The 19,597-nt window shown below is 46.2% G+C and overlaps 1 protein-coding gene across 4 annotated transcripts in view; it reads right to left on the bottom strand.

The window, feature by feature from the left end:
- Nucleotides 1-19,597, bottom strand: part of DENND5B (DENN domain containing 5B) — a 517,562-nt gene that overhangs the window by 376,245 nt on the left and 121,720 nt on the right. For all 4 annotated transcript variants that reach the window (XM_069228198.1, XM_069228199.1, XM_069228197.1 and 1 more), the window contains one exon: nt 6,844-7,031. In XM_069228198.1, the coding sequence (XP_069084299.1) occupies nt 6,844-7,031 (188 nt within the window). The remainder of the gene's footprint in view (nt 1-6,843; nt 7,032-19,597) is intronic.

A 19,597-nucleotide genomic window follows, 5' to 3' on the forward strand; every position in this document is an offset into this window, starting at 1 on the left:
GGGTCCAAGGTAGCCCACCATTGGGGGTTCAAGGCAACCCCAAAGTTACCACAGCAGCAGCTCAGGGCCAGTCAGGTGCAGAGGTCACAAAGGTGCCCAAAACACATAGGCTTCAATGGAAACAGGGGTGCCCTGGTTCCAGTCTCCCAGCAGGTAAAGTACCCGTGTTCTCGGAGGGCAGACCAGGGGGGTTTTGTAGGGCACCGGTGGTGGGGGGAATGACACAAGCAGGCACAGAAAGTACACCCTCAGAGGCACAAGGGCGGCCGGGTGCAGAGTGCAAACAGGCGTCGGGTTTGTAAAAGGATTCAATTGGGAGACCTGGGGGTCTCTTCAACGATGCAGGCACGGGGGGCTCCTCGGGGTAGCCACCACCTGGGCTAGGCAGAGGGTCACCTGGGGGTCGCTCCTGCATTGGAGTTCAGTTCCTTCAGGTCCTGGGGGCTGCAGGGGCAGTTTTGGTTCCAGGCGTCGGGTCTCTTGTTACAGGCAGTCGCAGTCAGGGGGAGCCTCTGGATTTCCTCTGCAGGCGACGCTGTGGGGGCTCAGGGGGGTAAGTCTCTGGGTACTCACGGGCTCACAGTCGCCGGCGAGTCCTCCCTGAGGTGTTTCTTTTCCGCAGGTCGAGCCAGGGGCGTCGGGTGCAGAGTGGAAAGTCTCACGCTTCAGGAGGTGGAGTCTTTAAAGTTGCTTCTTTGTTGCAGAGAGTTGCAGTTTGTTGAACAGGGCCCCCTGTTCTCGGGAGCTTCTTGGTCCTTTGGATGCAGGGCAGTCCTCTGAGGCATCAGAGGTCGCTGGTCCCTGTTGGATGCGTCGCTGTTGCAGTTTTCGTCGAAGTAGGGAGACAGGCCGGTGGGGCTGGGGCCAAATCAGTTTTCGTCTCAGTCTTCACTGCAGGGCTTCAGGTCAGCAGTCCTTCTTTAGGTTGCAGGAATCTAGTTTCCTAGGTTCTGGGGGCCCCTAAATACTGAATTTAGGGGGGTGTTTAGGTCTGGGAGGTCAGTAGCCAATGGCTACTGTCCTTGAGGGTGGGTACACCCTCTTTGTGCCTCCTCCCTGAGGGGAGGGGGGCACAACCCTATTCCTATTGGGGGAATCCTCCAAAATCAAGATGGAAGATTTCTAAAGGCAGGGGTCACCTCAGCTCAGGACACCTTAGGGGCTGTATTGACTGGTGGGTGACTCCTCCTTGTTTTTCTCATTATCTCCCCTGGACTTGCTGCCAAAAGTGGGGGCTGTGCCCAGGGGGCGGGCATCTCCACTAGCTGGAGTGCCCTAGGCATTGTAACACGAAGCCTGAGCCTCTGAGGCTCACTGCTAAGTGTTACAGTTCCTGCATGGAGGAGGTGTGAAGCACCTCCACCCAGAGCAGGCTTTTGTTTCTGTCCTCAGAGAGCACAAAGGCCCAAACCACATGGGGTCAGAAACTCGTCTCTCAGCAGCAGGCTGGCACAGACCAGTCAGTCCTGCACTGAACAATTGGGTAAAATACAGGGGGCATCTTTAAGATGCCCTCTGTGTGCATTTTTTAATAAATCCAACACTGGCATCAGTGTGGGTTTATTAATCTGAGAAGTTTGATACCAAACTTCCCAGTATTCAGTGTAGCCATTATGGAGCGGTGGAGTTAGTTTCTGACAAACTCCCAGAGCATATACTTAATATGGCCACAACTGTACTTACAATGTCTAAGAATAGACTTTGACACTGTCGGGGCATATTGCTCATGCAGCTATGCCCTCACCTGTGGTGTACTGCACCCTGCCTTAGGGCTGTAAGGCCTGCTAGAGGGTTGACTTACCTATGCCACAGGCAGTATTTTGTGTGCATGACATCCTGAGGGTGTAGGAAGTTGGCTCTGTATGTACTATTTCAAAGTAAGAAATAGCATGCACTGAGTCCAAGGGTTCCCCTTAGAGGTAGGATAGTGGCAAAAAGAGACAATTCTAATGCTCTATTTTGTGGTAGTGTGGTCGAGCAGTAGGCTTATCAGAGGGTAGTGTTAAGCATTTGTTGTACACACACAGGCAATAAATGGGGAACACACACTCAGACAATTCCAGGCCAATAGGTTTTTATATGGAAAAATATATTTTCTTAGTTTATTTTAAGAACCACAGGTTCAAGATTTACAAACAATACTTTAAATGAAAGGTATTTCACTTAGGAACTTTGAATTAGCAAAATAGCATATACAGTTTTCACACAAATGGCAATAAGCTATTTTAAAACTAGACAGTGCAATTTTCAACAGTTCCTGGGGGAGGTAAGTGTTTATTAGATTTGCAGGTAAGTAAACCACCTACAGGGTTCAAAGTTGGGTCCAAAGTAGCCCACCGTTGGGGGTTCAGAGCAACCCCAAAGTTACCACACCAGCAGTTCAGGGCCGGTCAGGTGCAGAGGTCAAAGTGGTGCCCAAAACGCATAGGCTTCAATGGAGAAGGGGGTGCCCCGGTTCCAGTCTGCCAGCAGGTAAGTACCCGCATCTTCGGAGGGCAGACCAGGGGGGTTTTGTAGGGCACCGGGGGGGACACAAGTCAGCACAAAAAGTACACCCTCAGCGGCACGGGGCGGCTGGGTGAGTGTGCAAACAGGCTTCGGGTTCGCAATAGGATTCAATGGGAGACCAAGGGGTCTCTTCAGCGATGAAGGCAGGCAAAGGGGGGGGGGGGGGGGGGATGGCGGGGTTCCTCGGGGTAGCCACCACCTGGGCAAGGGAGAGGGCCACCTGGGGGTCGCTCCTGCACTGGAGGTCGGATCCTTCAGGTCCTGGGGGCTGCGGATGCAGTGTCCTTCCCAGGCGTCGGGTCTTTGAAGCAGGCAGTCGCGGTCAGGGGGAGTCTCTGGATTCCCTCTGCAGGCGTCGCTGTGGGGGCCTCAGGGGGGTCAACTCTGGCTACTCACGGGCTCGCAGTTGCCGGGGAGTCCTCCCTGTAGTGTTTGTTCTCCACAAGTCGAGCCGGGGGCGTCGGGTGCAGAGTGCAAAGTCTCACGCTTCCGGCGGGAAACGTGTTGTTTTCAAAAGTTGCTTCTTTGTTGCAAAGTTGCAGTCTTTGTGGAACAGAGCCACTGTCCTCAGGAGTTCTTGGTCCTTTTAGATGCAGGGTAGTCCTCTGAGGCTTCAGAGGTTGCTGGACCCTGTGGAACACATCTTTGGAGAAGTTCTTTTGAAGTGGGGAGACAGGCCGGTAGAGCTGGGGCCAAAGCAGTTGGTGTCTCCGTCTTCTCTGTAGGTTTGTCAGTTCAACAGTCCTTCTTCGTCTTAGGTTGCAGGAATCTATCTTGCTGTGTTCTGGGAGCCCCTAAATACTCAATTTAGGGGTGTGTTTAGGTCTGGGGGGTTAGTAGCCAATGGCTACTAGCCCTGAGGGTGGCTACACCCTCTTTGTGCCTCCTCCCTGAGGGGAGGGGGGAACATAACCTATCCCTATTGGAGAATTTCTAGAAGTCAGAGTCACCTCAGCTCAGGACACCTTAGGGGTTGTCCTGACTGGCCAGTGACTCCTTCTTGTTTTTCTCATTATCTCCTCCGGCCTTGCCGCCAAAAGTGGGGCCGTGGCCGGAGGGGGCGGGGAACTCCACTAGCTGGAGTGCCCTGGGGTGCCGTAACTAAGGGGGTGAGCCTTTGAGGCTCACCGCCAGGTGTTACAGTTTCTGCAGGGGGAGGTGAGAGGCACCTCCACCCAGTACAGGCTTTGTTACTAGCCACAGAGTGACAAAGGCACTCTCCCCATGTGGTCAGCAACATGTCTGGTGTGTGGCAGGCTGCTAAAACTAGTCAGCCCACACTGGTAGTCGGATATGGTTTCAGGGGGTATCTCTAAGATGTCCTCTGGGGTGTATTTCACAATAAAACGTACACTGGCATCAGTGTGCATTTATTGTGCTGAGAAGTTTGATACCAAACTTCCCAGTTTTCAGTGTAGCCATTATGGTGCTGTGGAGTTCGTGTATGACAGACTCCCAGACCATATACTCTTATGGCTACACTGCACTTACAATGTCTAAGGTTTTGCTTAGACACTGTAGGGGCATAGTGCTCATGCACGTATGCCCTCACCTATGGTATAGTGCATCTTGCCTTAGGGCTGCAAGGCCTGCTAGAGGGGTGACTTATCTATACCTGTAGGCAGTGTGAGGTTGGCATGGCACCCTGAGGGGAGTGCCATGTCGACTTAGTCATTTTATCCCCACCAGCACACACAAGCTGGCAAGCAGTGTGTCTGTGCTGAGTGAGGGGTCTCCAGGGTGGCATAAGACATGCTGCAGCCCTTAGAGACCTTCCCTGGCATCAGGGCCCTTGGTACCAGGGGTACAAGTTACAAGGGACTTACCTGGATGCCAGGGTGTACCAATTGTGGAAACAAAGGTACAGGTTAGGGAAAGAACAGTGGTGCTGGGGCCTGGTTAGCAGGCCTCAGCACACTTTCAAATCATAACTTGGCACCAGCAAAGGCAAAAAGTCAGGGGGTAACCATGCCAAGGAGGCATTTCCTTACAAGAGTGAAAACTCAAATTTGGTTTCCATAGAAAACCAAAAATGTAATGTCTGTGTGGAAGACTTGTTTGAGTTCCCTCTGAATCTTAGCAGCTTTATGGTGGTCTGACAGCCAATTATTTTCAATTTGGAAAAATTGAAAACTGACTCAGATCATGACACGTCTTTGGGTGGATGAATGACTGTGTTTATAGTTCTTCTAGATACCCATTTTAACATCCTTGTGTTTGAGCTTCATTTGAGATTTGTCAAGCTCTTCAATTAAAAGGCCCTGCCCATCTACTTGAAGTAGGCTTGTACCGTTTACCATAGTCCTAGACCTCACCTGTGACTCACTGGTATTTTTTGGTGAGCCAATTTCTCCCTACTTCGAAAACTTGCTTGTTTGTGCCTTTACATCAGACACCGTATTGCCTCTTAGCTGACACACAACTGGAAGCTATCTTATGGATTGCAATATGCATATCCCAGGCCAGGCTAGATGTTGAGAGCATTCCTATAACACATTCTACCTGTGCCTTGCGGGGTCTTTATACAGATGGAGTCTTCCTTCGCTGGGTTGTATAGAGATGGACTCTGTTCTATACTGTTATGTGCCAGCCTATGGAGGAAGGTGGAAAGAATCAGTAGAGACTGGGAGAGGAACCACCAGTCTGTAGGCTCTGTTGGGATCCTTGGTAGTGTCTTCTGTGTTGACCAAGTGTTTAGTAGCAGCTAGACCTTCCATCACATGCTAGGTACATTTGCCGTGAATATGAACTATAGTTACCCAACAGAACGTTATCGGAAGGGTAAATAAATCTCCAGTAAATTCAGTAGTGTGGTGTGTAGTCTGCTGCAAAGCAACCCTTCATTCCTGAATCAGTTAGTGGTGTGTTTCAATAGGTCAAATAATAACTAACACAAGAAGAGCAAGTATATCGCCACTCGGCATCTCTTTTTGACCTGTCCCTATGTACTTGAGACCTCCTTCTGGGTATTAAAAAGACCCCTCACCCATCAACCTAGTTGGTGCATGCTTCATCATAGGGGTTCCACCCCAGACATCTAGCACCTCCAGGGTGTGCTACAACGCCTGATTACAAGGAATCATGTGGCTCTTAGTGTTCACTGCACACAGAAAATGATCAGTGCATAAAGAAACCAGGTGAATTAAAATTGTCTGAAGGTACCAAATGGTATGCTGTTGCCCAAAAGGGGCTACTTTGTACGTCAGTCTTGATGCAGTGCAGAGAAACGGGGCCAAGCAAGGCCCTGTTTCATCATTCGCAGAGATCATCCTAGTGGGAGTTGATGGAGGGCCGGGAGCCACAGGCCAATAGACCCTGTGCAGTCAGCAGTGCGTAGCCCAGTCTCCGGAGTTGATCTTCAACACTCCACGTCCCTATGGGAGCGTGCCAGTAAAGGTTTTGCGCAGTCAGAGAGAGGTCTAATTTAGCTGCAGCCTGTCTCCCAGCAGCGGCCTGTCTCCTTAGTGTTGGCAGCACAAACTTCCTGCAGGTGTGATATGGCCAGCCTCTACAGGATCTGAAGCTGGAGGAGCCCTCCCTGCTGGGAGCCAGGGACTCAGAAAGGTATGTGGCCCTTTAGTGAAGTAGTGGGCCCCCACCCGCTTCACTATACGGAGGGGGTTTGCCAGAGCTGAGGGTGGGTAAGGAGGGTCTCACCTTGGTGGGAGAGCTATTCTCTAAACATTGCCAGACCAGTGCTCAGTGGTTCTGCCGCAGTTCGCTTCAGCCTCCCCCTTCCTTCCTTCTGTGTTGTTGGGGGAGAGGCACACTAGTAGCACTGTCAGTATCACTTAGGGGCTCATGCCACAGGGAAGTAGGTATGTAAGTTAAGTGTGAGAGTTGGGGCGCTGGGCCTGCATGCGATTGCTCTACTCCCTTGTGGACGACTAGGAACACGGGAATGGGATTAAGCGGGTGATAGTAAAAAGATTAAATTAGCATTAAGTTGTATGTATCTGAAATCCTCGTTTCGGATAACTTATGTTTGTATTGAAAACTAATAAAAACTATGATTTATTATTTTATTTTTAAAAAGAAAGAACTACCTCCAATCATGCATAAAAATGCCAACATAAGTTTACACCATAGAGTATTAATTTGCCTCACTGGTAGTTTTCAAGATGAGGAACGGTAAACAAATAAAAATAGTCAGCAAATTAGTAATCAGTTAATGCAATAAATTAGAAGAAGACTAGCACGAATGGTCCTCAACAAGATTATAATGGGTGGATTATATCAGGCACTAATAACAGAATTGTTGTGGCTAACTAATCAAGTCATATTGAACAGCAACATAAAACTCGTTTTTCAAACTCAATTACAGACAGCATGTACCTCCTGGGGAAGTTCTAGTTTAGACCGGTCAGTTCCTTCTTTGGACTGAAGACCCATCATATATGGGACAGGAGCATCAAGAAAATGCAGGAGGGATGCAGGAAGGATTGGGACATACACATGCTGCCACTGAAAAGGGAACAAGAGCGTAGTGATGACTTCTGCTACTGTCATAAGGCGTTGATAATCTGAAATGAAACAAAAAATACATCAGCTATGGCTAAATACATCATTTTACATAACTGATGATTTGAAACATTCTTTCCTTTAATTTGAAAGTGTATTATGTAATTTGGCTTTCACATCTACTGTATCCATCATTACTAGATGAAAATTATCTGGGCCAGCATAAAACACTTACATTTTTAAAAAAGATGAACATAGGTACTGCCACAAATGAGTTGTTTTTATTCTTCTTTGTTTCTGTCCTCTAGTGGTTTCTCTATGGTTGTTTCTTGCGGTCTTGTTTGCACTCTCTACCAAATGTCGTGGGTAATGCAGTTGCAGGACTTTATTAGATAATTTCTCTGCCCACGTTCTCTACTCCTTCAAGTCGGAGCAGTTTCTCCTGATTCGTAGAAATTGTTCAAGCATTAGATTTTCTCTACGTGAGCGTGGGTGTGCACTCTCAAAGTGGAAAAGACTGTTTGTGGGCTTTGTGTACACTTTGACTGTAAAGATGCTTCAGTTTGCCCTAATCCTTAACTCTAGGAAGGCAATTTTCCTGTTTAGGCTGAGTGTGAATTTACAATATTCATTTTGAGTATTGAGCCATTTGAGAAACTCAGTGACTAAGTAAACAGCGCAATGTCATATGATAAAGACGTATGTATTCCTGATATGGGCTGTTGGCTTATATATCCTCATTCTCAAATGTCTGTATGTTCAAGCATGCCAGGCTTGGTACGAATGTGTTTTCCATGGATGTACCAAGCTGTTGTGAAGTATTAGGTACCCTCATATTAAAAGTAATTTTTTGTCAGGGCTAATCTGGCATATTTTATCACAGCTACAAAACAATTGTCTTGGGGTACACTTCAAAGGAATAGAACAAGACACCATGTGTTACAGGTGGCTAAACAGCCCTGTCAAGCGGGATTAGACACTGTACTGTGTGTGAAAAGGAGGCCAGCTGCACCCACCATGCAAATTATGTAGAGTTCAAAGGATTCATCTCTGTCTATTCCAGTCAGGCTACTGTTTGTTCCTGGGGGCATTTAACACCTTTTCCACATCTATCCAAGGCTGAGCAGAGGCTGAGTGCTTCCACAGACTTATGCTAATTAGCCTTCTGATAGTTCAGACAAATAAAGGGTAACTTTCGAAAAGTTAATGTTTCCTTAATATTTATTCAAACCCCTAGTTCGCTACTGAATTGGATTTGTAATACCTACTAAAACAGGTGTCTAATTGTTTTTCTAGGAAACCCTGTCCCCTATTTGCAGTATTAGTAATTAACATTGCTTCCCAGGGTATTTCTACGAGACAGCCAGGCTCCCTAAGGTGAAACATAGCTTGTGGGTGCTAGTCACTGTAAGGGCATATTTAGCATTACATTTCTAAATGTCCTACTTTTAAACGCCAGGTACCCTACCTTGTGGGATACCAGCGCTACAGAGGGGTGACGACAATGCTTTAAAATAAGTTTTTTATTTATCAAGAGGGTTTATTTTGATACTTTGCAGACCATGAATACATTTTGTCCTATATACTAAGGACTTATAGGCAAGTTAAATATACAAATGGGGAATAGCTATTTTTTAAAGTTGTAGCACATGGTACTAAAAATGTATGAGTCAGGTTATGTACCGACAAAGATATTATGCACTTTCATGCCAACACATATTGAGCAACAAAAAAAAACAAAGTGGGGGAGGATTGATACTTTTCTACTGATTAACTTAACTTGAGTGAAATGTGCAGTGTTCTGAAGCCAGCAAACCCATAGGGTCCGGTGAAGTTGAAAATTTGGGGTGACTATATAGAAAAGCCTTCCTACACACATTCGCCCTATAAAGATATGTGCATTTCACAATAGCCATCAAAATAATTCCAAATATTGCTTGAATCACAGCAAACACTACAGATAATGTGTCATCATGCATAATTTAAAATAAGCAGTAATAATAAAGATAAATTATGCAAAGTATTACCCACTTAAATGCTAAGGACGAAACTGACTTGTCCTCAGCACAGCCAGCTCCAGTAGTGCTGAGGATGTGACCACCTTGTCCTTAGCACTTAAGGGATTAAGATCTTCACAGTGATCTGTCTCACATCTACTCAAGGTGATTATAGATGATATATCTCAGTCAATTTGTAAATAGTGGCATATGCACAACAACCCAGATGGGTTTACAAAAGCAGCATGTATTCTTCTTATCACTTTCATCAAGGAACAATCAATTGACTTAGAGAGCAACACAGTGAATTTAGACAATCCCATGAAAGAAAAACACTATAGCCAATCTAAAGCGGGCATATCAACAATGACAATAAAACCACTTAGAGTCTTACTTCACATGTGTGATATATTCAGTGCAGTGAACAATTTTACCTCTGTTAGGGCAAGTAACCAAAACCTCTTCCTACAAAATGAGCATGCTCTTATCTTGGGTTGTCACCTACGGCTCAGGCTAGCATTGTTGTAATTTCTCATACATATCCTATGCCAATGGGATATACTTTGAAGCTCCAGCACTTGTGCTAAGAAGACTTAGCTAAGTAGACTTCAGTGTGTCCAAACCGCTACCATAAGGCCTCTACTGCATCTCTAGAGGCAATTGAAAAATGTGTTGAGCTTTCATCAACTTAGGTCTATAATGCCTTCAAATAGATTGCTGGGGGGGTAAACAATGCATAAATCTAAGGTTTCAATCTACATGGAACCAAACCGTGGGTATATTTCCAAAACTCAGCTAGTTAAAAATGAATGAGTACAATTTTAAAATGCCCTCTTCTACCATCAGCAATTATTGGGACATTCATCTTCGTGGTACAGGTCATGTCTCTTTTTAGTCCATAAGATGATAATGTTACATAGGCAGGCAACTTGTAGGGAAAACCAGTATTCGTGTGGACAGCTATTTGGCACAGCCAAACCACTGGAGCTCAGTAGGCTTCAGGTTCAACTGACAGTAAAGGGAACTTGTCTGTGTGCTAACATTTCACAGGTAGCCAGTCACAGAAAGACCATCCATTCTGCTCTGTGAATAACCACATAACTCTTCGCAAGACAATAAAGTTTTAGTAGCTAAATTAGAAATAATCTCCATATTAATCAAAATAGTGAGACCACCTAATAAATGTATTTTCTGTGCATATTCTTGACAGTAGTGTATACATAAATATGTATATCTGTTCATCTTATAATAGATTTAAAATAGATAGAAATTACTGCTAAAACGTACTTCAAGAAAAAATAGATTACGTCAGATCCATAACAGACTAATATTCATGTGAAGATACTGCACAGCACTCATAGCCTACTGCTTTGGTGGGGCAGAGTCTAGCCAGGAATCTAGATGTCCGCTCAATAGAGGGCTTTGTCGGCATAACACTCCATCAGTCAAATATCCTACTCCAGACGGCTCCCTCGTAGAGCCACAACGGGACCGCAGCCTCTGGTGGATGACGGTGAAGCTGCCGGTGTGCCTGGAGGGCTTCCTTGGTACCTGGACTCCTATATCACGACAGAGGAAATCATACAGCCCACCCACAGTCTTTCCGGGGATAAGGCGCCAGACTGGATGGAAGAACTATCTCCTTCTACAAGGAATATGCATTCATGTTTGCTCCCCACCTGCTGGCAATGTATGAGGAATCTCTGGAGCACGAAGTCCTGCCACCATCCCTCTGAGAAGCGGTCATTGTGATGTTTCTCAAGCCTGGCAAACCTGCAGACCACTGCAATTCTCATCAGACGATCTCTATGATTAACGTTGATAATAAAATATTTGCCCAAATATTAGGTATCTGCCTCCTTCCGCTGTTGCCCACGATTTTGAGACCAGACCAGTCTGGATAAATTTGAGGGCATTTTTGTCCACAGCACAAACCTCCACAATAGTCACCCTCATGCACAGTCTGGACCCTCAACTCTCTGCTGCCGCTCTCCTAGACTCCACCAAGGCATTTTATTCTCTTGAGTGGCCTTATTGGTTTCCGCTACTCGTGTGCCTTGGTATTAGTCCACGATTCATCCACCAGATATAACTTATTTACAGGTTACCCCCAGTTCGTATAGGAACACATATCAGACTACTTCCCACTAACCAGCGGGACAAGCCTGGGATGTCCTCTATCCCTTATTTTATTCGCTGTGGCGATGAAGCCTCTTGCGGCCCGACTTCGGCAGCACCATGCCACTGTGGCCTTGGTTTCATTACTCAAGGCTTGATGGTATCAATGGAGCAGACAGCGTGACCCTATATATATGCAAGCCCCAATAGAACATAGCCCCAATAATTTGCAAGTTTATACGCTTTGGAGGATTCTCTGGCATACATGTTAACTAACCCTCACATTTCTGTGATAGAAAGTACTGGAATCTGGGGGGGAACCCCCTTTTCCCCCCCAAAGTCACGCAATAAAAATGGTACCTCACTTGTGCGGATACACCCACGGCTCGCAACAAGGAACGGCCCAAAGCGCAACATGTATGCAGTGCGTTTTCCCACAGAAAAGTGACCCTCTTTTTCTGATGTGGGTAGCTCTAGCTTTTGAACCCTAGCTCAGCTGGCACCTAGGGAAACTTATCAAGCCTGTACATTGTTCAACACTAGACACCTAGGGGTCTCCAGTGTGGTCTACCTTGCGCGGGTCTCACCAGTTTTTTTTTCTCTTTTTTTACCCAGAATTCCTTGCAAGCCTCAAATTATGACAAAAAAAACATTTTTCTCACATTTCTGTAATGGTAAGTTCTGGAATCTGGGGGAAGCCACAAATACCTTTCCATCCAGCATTTCTGCGTGCTGCAACAGGAAACGGCCCAAAACACAACGGAGAGACCACGTTTTTTCCACTGAAAACTGACCCTCTTTTTCTGATGTGAGCATCTCTAGGATTTTGGACCTTACTCAGCCGGCACCTTGGGAAACCTAGCCAACCTCTACATTTTTAAAACCTAGACACCTAGGGGAATCCAGGATGTTATGACCTGCGTGGATCCCATTAGGTTTTGTCATCCTCAATGCCTTACAAATCTCAAACCTTTCCTTAAATCACACATTTCCTTATATTTCTGTGATGGCAACGTCTGGAATCTGCAACAAATCATAAAATTCTTACTACCCAGCACTGCCCCATCTGTGCCAATAAAAACATTGCCCCACTTGTGTGGCTGGGCCTAGTACCGTGACAGGAACGGATCAAACCAGGGACAATGCTTGTGTGAGACTCCCATTGACCTCAGTTGAATCCATTCCTGTCTCTGGTGACAGCACTGCAGGTTTATTGGCATTCGTCAGTTGATAGCCTTTGCGTACAGTAAAATACAAGGAAATAAAAATAAGGATAACACATAAAGGGATGGTGGTAAGCAGTTAAATAGAGGAACCAGTCTGTGTTTGTTTCCGTCATGCATTATCCTGCAGGTTGGAGGATAAACCCCATTTCTGGGTTAAACTTAGATGGATGAAAAGCCATTAATTTCCCGGGTGCCTTAGTACTTTATAGGTCAGTTGTGCTCAGCACCACACCGAAGTTCAGGGATTCTTTAGAGCAGTCCTTATCTCGGAGGGTTGTAGAAAGATAATTTGCGGGGATTTCTTACAGCTTTTTTTGGTAAAGATTCTACAAGCTTTCATCCTACTTGTTTTTAAGTCCATTGCACCCTTTTGTCTTTTTCCGTTCACTTTTCAAATGTAACCTTTTGACAAGGAAAGCTTCGGAGATTTGCACCGTATATGACAAAATGGGACAGAAACTACAAGAATAGTCCATACTATAAAGAACCTCTTAGGAATCCTGAACACAAAAGGCTTAATGTGAAGAAAGATGAACGCATGGGGTAAAAAGTCAGGAGGGTGGAGAAAGAGGGTAACGTAATAGATTTATTGCGTTCTTAGTTTGACTGACGTATAGTAAGAAAAGGTCAAAGACTGCCTTTCAAAACAGGCATACGGTATACATTTCAGAATAGAGATTTTTTTTTGCTTATTCCCTAATTCACAGAGGGGTGCTAGGTAGATTTAATTTCCCACATCCTTTGATGATTCAGTTCTTTGTGATTTCCCATTCCTAAATAGGACTTTTTTTAAACATTTAAAGTCAGACAGCTGCAGTTTGTTTTGCATCTAAAGAATAAATAAAGTTATCGTAATTTAAGGGGGGTTCGTACATTTTAGATTTAAATTATAAGTATTACTTTAGAATTTGTAATGTCTGTGTTTTCAGGTTTGGTTTGCAGGGAAAGAATAAAAAATAAAGCTACTAACTATAAGAAAGGTTTGAACTTTGTTATTTTTCATTGAATTGTAATTTGTTTTAATTTATTTGAAAGCGTATAGTTTTGTGTAGTCAAGAGGATTGTCGTCGTACAGTAAAGTGGAGGACAGAGTCACACACTGTAGTGTCCGAATGTAGTGTTGTAGAGTGAAGTGTGGTACAGTGGAGTAGTATTCAGTTATCTCGAGTAACTATAACTAGCGTCCTAAGATAAATATAACTCTCTCCCCTGCCATGCAGTTTTCTCATCAATAATTTGCCTGCTAATGTTACCTTGATCTTTTTAATTATGTTATAAAAGATGTCATGAGTGCTGTAATATCTGGGGTAATTTGCGATGCATGGCAAGAGTGCAAGTTATAGTTACCTTAGGGCATGAGTTATAGCCATAACTAAAACTGCTAAATTTGTATTTTTTTTTTGCGAGTAAATTCAGAATGTAACTAACTATAACATCCCTGCAACCTTGTTTTTTTAAGTGAATTTCTATGGGGTTATTTTTTTACGTTTCGTAATTTCAATTATTCTATGTTAATCCAACCACCGCAGCAGACGACCAAAAGCCTACCCCCTAAATACACTCAACACCATGCACAGCCAAAGGCAATGGCCAGGCACTGCAGCCTGCCCCCTTTATATATCAAACCCCGGGCAACACCCTGTGCTGCAGAGGATGGCCACCTTGGCAAGGAAGTGGTGGTCCCCGGGGCTCCTTTGAGCCCATGGAGGAGAGTCCACACAGCCCCCCTCTCCTGAATTAATATTGAGCCCCAGGCAGGTGGTGATCCCAGTGAGTCTTTAGAGCCCTAAAAGGGGTGCCCTGTGTGCACCCTTCATGTTGTAGAATATTTTTGCCTACGGCCCCAGGACCTGACCAACCGAGGGCTTTCTTTTAAAACTAGCACTTGTTCTTGTTTTGTTTTTTGACTTTTTTATACTGCAAATTTGCGGCATGTTTTTTTAAAAACTTGCCTTGTCAAGGTCCCACAACCAAGGCTAGGATATTACTACACTGCTCCTTTTTAAAAAAAAATGTTTTAATCTTTTTGTTTGGCAACCCATCAGTTCTCAACATGAGATCGGGAGTATTTGCAAATTTGGCATAACCCTAGATAAACAAATTTTACTTTCATTTCGCAAAAACTATCGATTTACACCAAATAACAAAAAGTGAGCTTGCTGGATGAAGAGCTAGCTTTTTGCCAAATTTGGTATAATTCTGTCAAGCGGTTCAGGCTATAGTCGTGTTCAAAATCCCTATATGAATTAACATGGGAAACACACTTTTGTTTGCGTACTTGTATGAACAGTTCTTCAATAGTGAATGCTTGAATTTCACTGACTCTTCGCAAGCGACTAGGAAGGCAACCTTCCATGTTAAGAATTGCATTTGGCATGAGTGCATAGGTTCAAATGGAGGGCCTATAAGTCGCGTAAGCACTATGTTTAAATTCTAAGAGGGAACTGGTGGTGTCCTGGGTAGAATGATGCTTTTTTTAGCCTTCCATGAAAGCTTTACTAACAGGAACTCTAAATAAGGAGCTGTGCTGTATATTTTGTAAATATGCTGAAATTGCAGTAAGATGTATTTTTATGGAAGAGAATGCTAAATTTTATTTCTGTAAATGAAGTAAATAGCATACAATTTCTTGTATTGATGCTGTAAGAGGGTCAATCTGTTTAGAGCCACAGTAATATACTAATCTTTTCCATTTGTTAGCATAGCACTGTCTAGTAGTGGGTTTTCTTGCTTGTTTATTAACTTCCATACATTCTGATGGTAGTTGTAAATATCCAAACTCTATGACCTCAAGAGCCAAATCGCCAGATTGAGTGTGTTGGGATTTGGGTGTCTGATTTGTCCTCTGTTTTGTGTCAACAAGTTTGGTCTGTTTTGGAGTTTGGAGTGTGGTACTACTGAGAGGTCTAACATTGTTGTGTACCACCATTGACGGGCCCATGTTGGTGCTAGGAGTTTGATATTGAGTGTGTTTTGATGCAATTTGTTGACTACAAACGGAATGAGTGGGAGAGGGGGAAAGGGTAAGCAAATATTCCTGACCAATTGATCCACAGAGCATTGCCCTTGGATAGGGGATGTGGGTGTCTGGATGCAAAGTTTTGGCATTTTGCGTTTTCGCTTGTGGCAAACAGATCTATTTTTGGTGTTCCCCACTGTTGAAAGTATTTTTGAAGTACTTGAGGGTGAATTTCTCACTCGTATGTCTGTTGATGATTTCTGCTGAGAACATCTGCCAATTGGTTGTGTATCCCTGGAATGTATTGTGCTACCAGGTGAACTTGTTTTTGGATTGCCCTTTTCCAAATTTTCTGAGCTAGAAGGAAGAGTTGGGACAAATGTGTCCCTCCTTGTTTGTTTAGATAATACATGGTTGTCATGTTGTCTGTTTTGATAAGGACATTCTTCTGTGTGAGAAGAAGCTGAAAAGCTTTGAGTGCTAGGAAGACAGCTAACAATTCCAAGTGATTTATGTGTAGCTGTTTGTATTTTGAATCCCACTGTCCTTGAATGTTGTGATTGTTGAGGTGAGCTCCCCAACCAATCAATCATTGATGCATCTGTTGTAATTAGGGTCTGAGGCACAGGGTTTTGAAATGGCGGCCCTTTGTTTAGATTTGTGGAATTCCACCACAGAGCATACAGAGCCAACTTCCTACAACCACCAAACATGCATGTCCGTTCAATTTCAAAGTACGAAATAGCATGCACAGAGTCCAAGGATTCCACTTAGAGGTAAGATAGTGGCAAAAAGAGATAATTCTGATGCTCTATTTTGCGGTAGTGTGGTCAAGCAGTAGGCTTATCAAAGGAGTAGTGTTAAGGATTTGTTGTACATACACACAGGCATTAAATGGGGAACACACACTCAGACAATTCCGGGCCAATTGGTTTTTATATAGAAAAATATATTTTCTTAGTTTTTTTTAAGAACCACAGGTTCAAGATTTACAAACAATACTTTAAATGAATGGTATTTCACTTAGGAACTTTGAATTAGCAAAATAGCATATACAGTTTTCACACAAATGGCAAATAGCCATTTTAAAACTAGCCACTTAGTGCAATTTTCAACAGTTTCTGGGGGAGGTAAGAGTTTGTTAGTTTTGCCGGTAAGTAAACCACCTACAGGGTTCAAAGTTGGGTCCAAGGTAGCCCACCGTTGGGGGTTCAGAACAACCCCAAAGTTACCACACCAGCAGCTCAGGGCCGGTCAGGTGCAGAGGTCAAAGTGGTGCCCAAAACACATAGGCTTCAATGGAGAAGGGGGTGCCCTGGTGCCAGTCTGCCAGCAGGTAAGTACCCGCTTCTTCGGAGAGCAGACCAGGGGGGTTTTGTAGGGCACCGGGGGGGGACACAAGTCAACACAAAAAGTACACCCTCAGCGGCACGGGGCGGCCGGGTGCAGTGTGCTAACAGGCATCTGGTTCGCAATAGGATTCAATGGGAGACCAAGGGGTCTCTTCAGCGATGCAGGCAGGCAAGGGGGGGGGGGGGGGGGGCTCCTTGGGTAGCCACCACCTGGGCAAGGGAGAGGGCCACCTGGGGGTCGCTCCTGCACTGGAGGTCGGACCCTTCAGGTCCTGGAGGCTGCGGGTGCAGTATCTTTACCAGGCGTCGGGTCTTTGAAGCAGGCAGTCGCGGTCAGGGGGAGCCTCGGGATTCCCTCCGCAGGCGTCGTCGTGGGGGCAGAGGGGGGGGTCAACTCTGGCTACTCACGGTCTAGTAGTCGCCGGGGAGTCCTCCCTGTGGTGTTTGTTCTCCACAAGTCGAGCCGGGGGCGTCGGGTGCAGAGTGAAAAGTCTCATGCTTCCGGCGGGAAACGTGTGTTGTTTCAAAGTTGCTTCTTTGTTGCAAAGTTGCAGTCTTTGGGGAAAAGAGCCGCTGTCCTCTGGAGTTCTTGGTCCTTCTAGATGCAGGGTAGTCCTCTGAGGCTTCAGAGGTTGCTGGTCCCTGTGGAACGCGTCGCTGGAGCAGTGTCTTTAGAAGTGGAGAGACAGGCCGGTAGAGCTGGGGCCAAAGCAGTTGGTGTCTCAGTCTTCTCTGCAGGTTTTCAGCTCAGCAGTCCTTCTTCTTAGGTTGCAGGAATCTATCTTGCTGCGTTCTGGGAGCCCCTAAATACTCGATTTAGAGGTGTGTTTAGGTCTGGGGGGGTTAGTAGCCAATGGCTACTAGCCCTGAGGGTGGCTACACCCTCTTTCTGCCTTCTCCCTGAGGGGAGGGGGGCACATCCCTATACCTACTGGGGGAATCCTCCATCTGCAAGATGGAGGATTTCTAAAAGTCAGAGTCACCTCAGCTCAGGACACCTTAAGGGCTGTCCTGACTGGCCAGTGACTCCTCCTTGTTTTTGTCATCTCCTCCGGCCTTGCTGCCAAAAGTGGGGCCGTGGCCGGAGGGGGCGGGCAACTCCACTAGCTGGAGTGCCCTGGGTTGCTGTAACAAAGGGGGTGAGCCTTTGAGGCTCACCGCCAGGTGTTACAGTTCCTGCAGGGGGAGGTGAGAAGCACCTCCACCCAGTACAGGCTTTGTTACTAGCCACAGAGTGACAAAGGCACTCTCCCCATGTGGCCAGCAACATGTCTGGTGTGTGGCAGGCTGCTAAAACCAGTCAGCCTACACGGGTAGTCGGTTAAGGTTTTAGGGGGCACCTCTAAGGTGCCCTCTGGGTGTGTGTTACAATAAAATGTACACTGGCATCAGTGTGCATTTATTGTGCTGAGAAGTTTGATACCAAGCTCCCAGTTTTCAGTGTAGCCATTATGGTGCTGTGGAGTTCGTGCATGACAGATTCCCAGACCATATACTCTTATGGCTACCCTGCACTTACAATGTCTAAGGTTTTGCTTAGACACTGTAGGGGCATAGTGCTCATGCACTTATGCCCTCACCTATGGTATAGAGCACCCCGCCTTAGGGCTGTAAAGCCTGCTAGAGGGGTGACTTATCTATACCTATAGGCAGTGTGAGGTTGCCATGGCACCCTGAGGGGAGTGCCATGTCGACTTAGTCGTTTTATCCCCACTAGCACACACAAGCTGGCAAGCAGTGTGTCTGTGCTGAGTGAGGGGTCCCCATGGTGGCATAAGACATGCTGCAGCCCTTACAGACCTTCCCTGGCATCAGGGCCCTTGGTACCAGAGGTACCAGTTACAATGGACTTACCTGGATGCCAGGGTGTGCCAATTGTGGAAACAAAGGTACAGGTTAGGGAAAGAACACTGGTGCTGGGGCCTGGTTGGCAGACCTCAGCACACTTTCAAATCATAACTTGGCATCAGCAAAGGCAAAAAGTCAGGGGGTAACCATGCCAAGGAGGTATTCCCTTACAGCGGTCTATCAACTCTAGATCTAGAAGTTGACCATGTGCCTGTGACCATTGTTGTGCAAGGCAGTGTTGTAAGGGCCGCGTGTTTAGTCTTGCGTGTGGAAACAATTGTAATACATGATGCCATCATCCCTAAAATCTTCATGACAAATCTGACAGTGTACTTTGCGTATTTGGACATGCTAGTGCTTTTTGAGTGTTTAGTATTGTACCCAGATACTGCGTATGACAGGCACAGAAAGTACACCCTCTGCAGCACAGGGGCACCCGGGTGCAGAGTGCAAACAGGCGTCGGGTTTTCAATAATAATCAATTGGGAGACCCGGGGGTCTCTTCAACGATGGAGGCTGGCACAGGGGAGGCTCCTCGGGGTAGCCACCACCTGGGCTAGGCAGAGGGTCGCCTAGGGGTCGCTCCTGCACTGGAGTTCGGTTCCTTCAGGTCCTGGGGGCTGCGGGTGCAGTGTGGTTTCCACGCGTCGGGTTCCTTGAAGCAGGCAGTCGCGGTCGGGGGAGCCTCTGGATTTCCTCTCCAGGCGTCGCTGTGGGGGTTCAGGGGGGTCAACTCTGGCTACTCACCGGCTCGCAGTCGCCAGGGAGTCCTCCCTGTAGTGTTAGTTTTCCGCAGGTCGAGCCGGGGGCGTCAGGTGCAGCGTGGAAAGTCTCACGCTTCCAGCGGGAAACGTGTGGTCTTTAAAAGTTGCTTCTTTGTTTCCAAAAGTTGCAGTTTCTTGAACAGGGCTGCTGTTCTCGGGAGCTTCTTGGTCCTTTAGATGCAGGGTAGCCCTCTGAGGCTTCAGAGGTCGCTGGACCCTGTTGGATGGATGCCTGTTGCAGTTTTCTTCGAAGTAGGGAGATAGGCCGGTGGGGCTGCGGCCAAATCAGTTGTCGTCTCCGTCTTCACTGCAGGGCTTCAAGTCAGCAGTCCTTCTTCTTTAGGAGGGGGCCTCCCAGATCCCC

Source organism: Pleurodeles waltl, chromosome 4_1 (genome assembly GCF_031143425.1).
Source record: "Pleurodeles waltl isolate 20211129_DDA chromosome 4_1, aPleWal1.hap1.20221129, whole genome shotgun sequence".
NCBI classification, from domain to species: domain Eukaryota; kingdom Metazoa; phylum Chordata; class Amphibia; order Caudata; family Salamandridae; genus Pleurodeles; species Pleurodeles waltl.